The sequence below is a fragment of the Myotis lucifugus genome, unplaced genomic scaffold (genome assembly GCF_000147115.1).
Source record: "Myotis lucifugus unplaced genomic scaffold, Myoluc2.0 scaffold_41, whole genome shotgun sequence".
NCBI classification, from domain to species: Eukaryota; Metazoa; Chordata; class Mammalia; order Chiroptera; family Vespertilionidae; genus Myotis; species Myotis lucifugus.
The window spans coordinates 2743035-2750554 of record NW_005871089.1 but is presented as its reverse complement, the minus strand read 5'-3'; the positions used below and the strand labels follow the sequence as shown (position 1 = coordinate 2750554).

General features: G+C 38.1%; 1 protein-coding gene across 1 annotated transcript in view; it reads left to right on the top strand.

The window, feature by feature from the left end:
- Positions 1 to 7520, top strand: part of MYO9A (myosin IXA) — a 395533-nt gene that overhangs the window by 123627 nt on the left and 264386 nt on the right. The window contains exon 6 of the mRNA XM_023753167.1: positions 1333 to 1389. Coding sequence (XP_023608935.1) covers positions 1333 to 1389 — 57 coding nt within the window. The remainder of the gene's footprint in view (positions 1 to 1332; positions 1390 to 7520) is intronic.

Sequence of the window (7520 nt, the reverse complement as noted above, 5' to 3'; positions counted from 1 at the left end):
GAATGATCCTGTTAAACACTCAATATGCAAACTATCAAAGGAGTGACTTAGAAAATTTCTATCTTCCCCGAAACTCTCATCATACTCCCAAACTTCCATAATAAATACTAATTATCACAACTTTTCATTACATTGATTTCACTAAGTTTATTATTTCTCATATTAGCAAAAATTCTAGGACCAACATTAATAGAATTGGTATGATAGTACATCAATGTCCTCTTCTTATTATTTTAATTTTTTGAGGCAAAAATATCTATGGAAAGACATTCCTTTATGGTAATTAAAAAATCCTTATGAAGTTTTTGTAAGCAAATTGACACTTCGATAATGGCTGAAAGATTGTAGTATGTATTTAGGGTTGTGAAAGAAACATCTTAGACTTTTCTGAAGAAAAAGCCTGCTGTATAACGGGTATTTCTTAATTTTGAAGCGACATTGAAATAACTTCGAATTGATATATTGAGAACTATGAAATTATTAAAAATATCACTTCCTGATTAATACTAGGCACTTGTCATATATAGACTTAAGTAGTATTTTTTACAAAAAAACATTGATGGGGCTTCTGATTTTACCCCCTCCCCTGTTTAAACGATTTACATTATATTTGGGTAATTAAATATATTTCTTTTTAAAAAGTAGTAATTGCCCACAAATGAGCTGATAGTTGTTAATATTAGAGAAATTTAGAGTTACTGTTCTTCCAGATTTTTTGTAATCGGTGGCCATGCCATCTGTATTCTTGTCATTAGGTCAGTATTCATAAATATGAGACTCAGCAGTTAATAAAAATCTCAGAGTCACTGGACAATAGTAGGTATCTATACTAATAAAAGAGTAATATGCTAATTAGACTGGATAGACTGGATGTCTTCCGTATGTCCTTCCGGACAAAGCCGCAGTGGCTGCGAGGGCTGAGGAGGGCCGGCAGCTGCGGTGGCTGGCAGTGGCAGCAGCAGCAGGGTGATGGGGGCGGCGCCTTCCCCTGATCAGCCTGGTCACCTCCTGCAGAGGGAGGCCAAACTGTGGGGAGCGGGCCTAAGCCATCAGTAGGATATCCCCTGAGGGCTCCTGGACTGTGAAGGGGTCAGGCCAGGCTGAGGGACAACCCCCCTCCCAGTGCACGAAAATTCTAGTGCACCGGGCCTCTAGTGGTTATAATAATATATGATCCCTCAGAATTGGAATGTTTACCTGGTTGTTTCTTGTTTTATGCTGTTATACAAAATAACTTCTTTTGGATAGCATCAGTGACATCTGAACACTATGAGATTATTAGAAAAGTGTAATAACTATTATTTCTACCTAACTAATCTGCCTTACTTTCAGATAACAAAGAAACCCCTCAGACAGAGCTGGGATGATTATTGCTGTGATTCTGAGCCGGTCAGTACAAGTACCTAAATACTGTATGTTCCTCTTAAGGGACCCTTATCTTGCTCATGTGCATCTATTTCATGACTTAGAAAGAAAATCAGCTGACATACAAACAATCTAGGAAAGAAGACTTAATGTTAAATTTCTTTCCATTGATATATATGGTTTGTTGATTAGAAATCATTTAATTTACTTTTTTAAGATATTTTTCTGCTAATAATTAGTTATATTTAGTATTTAATTTGACAAATAATAAATTGATTGCATTCCTGATTTCAGCATTGATGTGGATCCTTATGAACTACAGAGGATTTCTCCTTGACATTTTTTTTCTCAAAAATTTTTTCTCAAAAATAGCAAGGGAGGCTATATTTATATTTTATGCTTTATATTCATGTTTTACCAGGTGTACCGGTTAATAATGTGGACTTTTTTCAATAGATGGAATTGCACATATGTTGATATATATGTGATTTGATATGTATGCTATTTTGTTATATTGACAGCAAGCTTCAAAACTTCATATGTCAAATTTTCTGAAGGTGTTAACATCATAGATATTTTTACATATAAAAATGTTGAATTTTGTGCCAAAAAAAGAGCATTTGCGGGAAGTTTTAATTCATTACTTTATGTTGAAGAAAAATGCTGCTGAAAGTTATCATATACTTCAGGAAGCTTATGGTGAACATGCTCCATCTCAAGATACTTGTGAACGCTGGTTTAAATGCTTTAAAAGTGATGATTTCGATATGAAAGACAAAGAACGTCCAGGTCAACTGAAAAAGTTTGAAGACCAACTATTAACAAGCATTATTGGATGAAGATGCATGTCAAACTAAATAACAACTTGCAGAAAGATTAAACGTTGCTCAGCAAACAATTTCCGATCATTTACAAGCAATGGGAAAGATTTTAAAGGAAGAAAAATGGGTGCCACATCAACTGAACAAAAGACAAATGGCAAACCGAAAAGTCATCAGTAAAATGTTGCTTCAACGGCACGAAAGACTTTTTTGCATTGAATTGTGACTGGCGATGAAAAGTGGATTTATTTTGAGAATCCCAAAAGCACAAAATCATGGGTTGATCCAGGTCAACCATCAACATCGACTGCAAGGCCAAATCGCTTCGGAAAGAAGACAGTGTTCTATGTTTGGTGGGATCAGGAAGGTGTGGTGTATTATGAGCTTTTAAAACCAGGTGAATCTGTTAATACTGATCACTACCGACAACAAATAATAAATTTGAACCACGCTTTGATCGTAAAATGACCAGAATGGGCCAGAAGACACGGCAAAGTAATTTTGCTTCATGATGACGCACGGTCACACACTTTAAAACCAGTCAAAGACACGTTAAAAGATCTTGCCTGGAAAGTATTAACCCACCCGCTGTATTCAACAGACCTTGCTCCTTCAGATTACCACTTGTTAAAATCGATGGCACATGCATTTTCTGAGCAGCACTTCAAAACGTACAAAGAAGTGGAAAATTGGATCTCTGAATGGTTTGCCTCAAAACAAGAAAAGTTCTATTGGGATGGTATCCACAAATTACCTGAAAGATGGGGAAATGTGTAGCTAGTGATGGACATTACTTTGAATAAAGCACTTTTGATGTTTCTCTTGAAATTATCGTGTTTTCTTTGATTACAAAATCCACCATTATTAACTGGTACACCTGGTAAATTGAGTGATTTAAGGGCATATCTATATATATAAAAAGCCAGTGTCTGTGATGACCAAGATGACCAAATGACCGGTTATCATGAGGTGCATTGAGCACCTCTTGGTCCCTTCTCCTGCCCGCAGGCTCCGATGATTCAGCAATGGTGAACGGGGGAATTGGGTTGGGTGGCGGGAGGACTAGGTTGACTGTCAGGTTGTTGGGATCACCAGCTCATCCCCGGCTGCTTGGGGGCTCAGGCCTCTGGGAAAGCAACTGCCGGCGACTTCACCTCGATGCGCGTGCGCCGGGCTGGCTGCTGATGGATTGCGCTGCCTGCTTGAGGCCCCTCACGCCGGGGCAGGTAGGTCGCGGGCGCGCCCCACAGCTTCCGTCAGTGCCTCAAGCCCCAGCCCCAGCAGCAATAGCGGCGGCGGCTCCCACATGAGCGGCTCTGAGTGGGCAGCGCATTCCATCAGCGGTGACCCAGCACACACATGGGAGGTGAATTCTCCGGCACACACTTTCCCACAGGCCTGAGCCCCCGAGCAGCTGAGTAGCCAGGGTTGAGCTGGTGATCCTAACAGCCCTGACAGCCCCGGCGGCGGCGGAGGCGGCATTCAGCCTGGGGATTGGTGAATGGGCAGAAGATAGCCCAGATTGCAGGAGGTTAGGCCTAGGGACCCTACCCACATGATTTCGTGCGCTGGGCCTCTAGTAGCATATAAAATGATAAGGTAAGTTTACCTTTATTTGTTATATTTTATGAGGACAAGTTTATAATCATATAAAAGACACAAAATAATCTTTTTCCTTCCCTTCAGTTTGCAATTAGGTCAATGTAATAGGCTGAAAACACACACACTCATCTATGTCAATTACTTACATAGTGAACTAATTTATTAACAGATCCTTTTGGAAACATAAAGTATCTTAGTCCTTGCTTTAAATAACCAGCATTTTAATTCTTACTGCATGTGATAAGAAACTCTACTAATTACAAAACAAGCTTATTTCAGAGTTGAAAAAGATCAGTAATTATGGACATTAATTTTTCCCTTCAAAGTTTGTGTTAGCATTTTCTAATAAGTCAAGCAATTTAACATTTTGGAAAGTAAATTTTAGACATTTAAATGTATAGATTCTGATAAATTTTAATAGAAAAATTTTATGCTGTTTTTCTACTGTTGAGAGGCTTCTGTTTTTCACTTATTATACCATTGGGAAGTAGGTAAGAGACCTAGAAACTCATGGCCAATATAAGACTTGATTTTCTGTGCAGAGATTATAATAAAATTGTGAACAGATCTGCTATTCTTTAGATAGTCTAAATAATGCTTATGAATTTGCGCTCCAAAGTAAACAGACCTAACTTGAATACTGGCTCAACCACTTACTAGTTTTGAGAACCTGAGCAGGTCACTTAATTCTTTTGTTTCTATAATTTATTTAAGGAGTTAATAATGGTCTTTATCTTTTGTGAGTATTAAATTAGTGCATCTAAACAGCTTGACAGAGTGCTTAATCCTTAGTAAGTGCACAGTAAATGTTTCCACCACTGCTGCCACCATTGGAATCATCATTATCCATTTTTTCCTTTTGGAAGGATGTTTACAGCCATATTCTCCTACACCCTTAAGATTACTTTCATCACCACCATCCTGCTTCTTGTTTTCAAGTCTATTATAGTTTGAACTTTAATTATATTTTCTGTTGTTGGTTTTTTTCATAAGTAAAATTAATGAAAGCAATCAGTCAGTCTGAAGATCTTTTGTCCTTTCCTCTTAGCTCCTCCTCATAGTATATTTTGGGGCTATCTAAACTTTGTTTTTCTCTCTGTTATTAGAACTTATATAGTCCTATCTGGTTTGGCTCAGTGGATAGAGCGTCAGCCTGCGGACTGAAGGTCCTGGGTTTGATTCCGGTCAAGGGAACATGCCTGGGTTTCAGGTTTGATCCCCAGTAGGGGGCATGCAGGAGGCAGCCAATCAATGATTCTCTCTCATCATTGATGTTTCTTTCTCTTTCTCCTTCTCCCTTCCTCTCTGAAATCAATAAAAATATATTTTAAAGAAGAACTTATATAACTAGAATTATAGGAAGAGAGAATTGGTAAGGACTGTAATGCCAGTTGTGCTGTATTACTTATCATACATATTATGGAATTGTATAAATGATCCCAAGGGAAACTATAATGAGAAAATTGCTTTTAACAGAGAACCTAGTGTTATCTATTGGATGGTGATTTAATTTCTTTTAAGAATTATCCTATTAAATAAGCTCAAGCAACTAGTGTTACATGGGAAAGCAGAATATTTAGTACTGGATAGATTTTGGTTTGGCTGTCCATGTCATATAGGCGAGTTATTTAACCGCTGAGTCTTTTTCTTCCCTACAAATGGACATACAGTTATATATACATACCCATCTTTTTGTGTTTTGAGGATTTAGTGAGATTATATATGTGAAGTGACTCTCTCATCGTAACTCCCATATGTAGAAGACAATTAGTAAATGCTAATTTCCCTTCTTTAAACAGTAATAATCTATTCAAATAGTTTTACCTTAAAGCTAGTTTTGAATAACTTCTTATTTTTCAGAGCCAATCTTTGAATGATTTTAGGGTCCAACTATGAGGCAAAGTTTTAATGAGAATTATCATAATAAATCTCAGAATACTGTCATGTCTACCATGCTGCAGAGGAATTAGATTTTACTATCCAATGAGAACAAGTGCACACCATGGTCATTACTACTACCTTTGTAGGAATCCAAACATCTGTATAATACCTGGCAGCCTATTTTTCTATGAGGTAGACCTGCTGCAGTATATAGGTAGATCCTGATGCAATTTGAGTAGGATCTTTTGAATCTGTAATGTTTCCATTTCTTTCTATTTTACGTGTTTCTACAGCATAAAGACTCCTACTGCCATTCCTTGTCTGACAGTTTATAAGTTTGTTGTAATTCCCTCCAATGTATCTTTTCTGGCTTTACTCTTTACCCTGTGCCAGTCCAATATAAGGTCTCTTCATGCTGTACATTGTTTTTTGCATACATTTTTCCATTTAAAAACCACTGTAACATCCATATTATATTTGATCATTATAAAACCCCTGGCTGTAGTTAGTTTGATTACCTCTCACCTGAGAAGCAATGGGGACTCAGAATTTAAGGGACTTCTCCCAGGGTGGTGAAGGAAGTTAAGTGTGTAACTGGGATTCCAATCGGGCTATGTTCTCTCTTTCTCTCTTTCTCTCTCTCTCTCTCTCTCTCTCTCTCTCTCTCTCTCTCCTTCTCCCTCTCCCTCTCTCTCTCCCTCTTCCTATCCCCCTCTCTCCCTCTTTCCCTCTCTCCCTCTCTCCCTCTCCCCCCTCCCCCCGTAAATGAACTCCAGTATCTTTACTCTCATAATGAATTATTAAGACTTATGTCCTGCACCATCAACTGTAGTTATAAAAAACCATGATTTTCCAAATATCATTTTTTTCCTTTTTTATTGTTTAAAGTATTACAAATAGTACATATGTCTCCTTTTTTCCCCCCAATTGACCTTCCCCCAGCTTCCCCTACTCCCTGGCACATGCCCTCACCCCACTCCCAGTGTCTTGCGTCCATTGGTTATGCTTATATGCATGCATAAAAGTCCTTCGGTTGATCTCTTACCCCCGCATCCTCCACCCCTTCCCAGCCTTCCCCCTGTCGTTTGACAGTCTGTTCGATGCTTTTCTGCCTCTGTATCTATCTTTTTGTTCATCAGGTTATAATGTTCTTTATTATCCATAAATGAGTGAGATTCATGTGGTATTTTTCTTTCACTGACTGGCTTATTTCACTTAGTGTAATGCTCTCCAATTCCATCCATGCAAATGGTAAGAATTCCTTCTTTTTTTATAGCAGTGTAGTATTCCATTGTGTAGATGTACCACAGTTTTCTAATCCACTCATCGGCTGATGGGCATTTAGGCTGTTTCCAAATCTTAGCTATTGTAAATTGTGCTGCTATGAACACAGGGGTGCATATATCCTTTCTGATTGGTGTTTCTGTTTTCTTGGGATATATTCCTAAAAGTGGTATTATTGGGTCAAATGGCAGTTCATTTTTAATTTTTTGAGGAAATACCATACTGTTTTCTTTTTTTTAAATTGTTTTATTGCTTATAGTATTACAAAGAGTATTATATATGTCTCCTTTTTTTTTCTCCCCTTGACCCTCCCCTAGCCTCCCATACCCCCCAGTGTCTTGTGTCCATTGGTTATGCTCATGTGCATGCATACAAGTCCCTCGGTTGATCGCTTACCCACCCCCGCAATTCTCCCTGGCCTTCCCGCTGTAGTTTGACAGTCTGTTCGATGTTGCTCTGCCCCTGTATCTATTTTTGCTCATCAGTTTATAATGGTCTTAATTATCCATAAATGAGTGAGACCATGTGTATTTTTCTTTCATTGACTGGTTATTTCACTTAGCATAA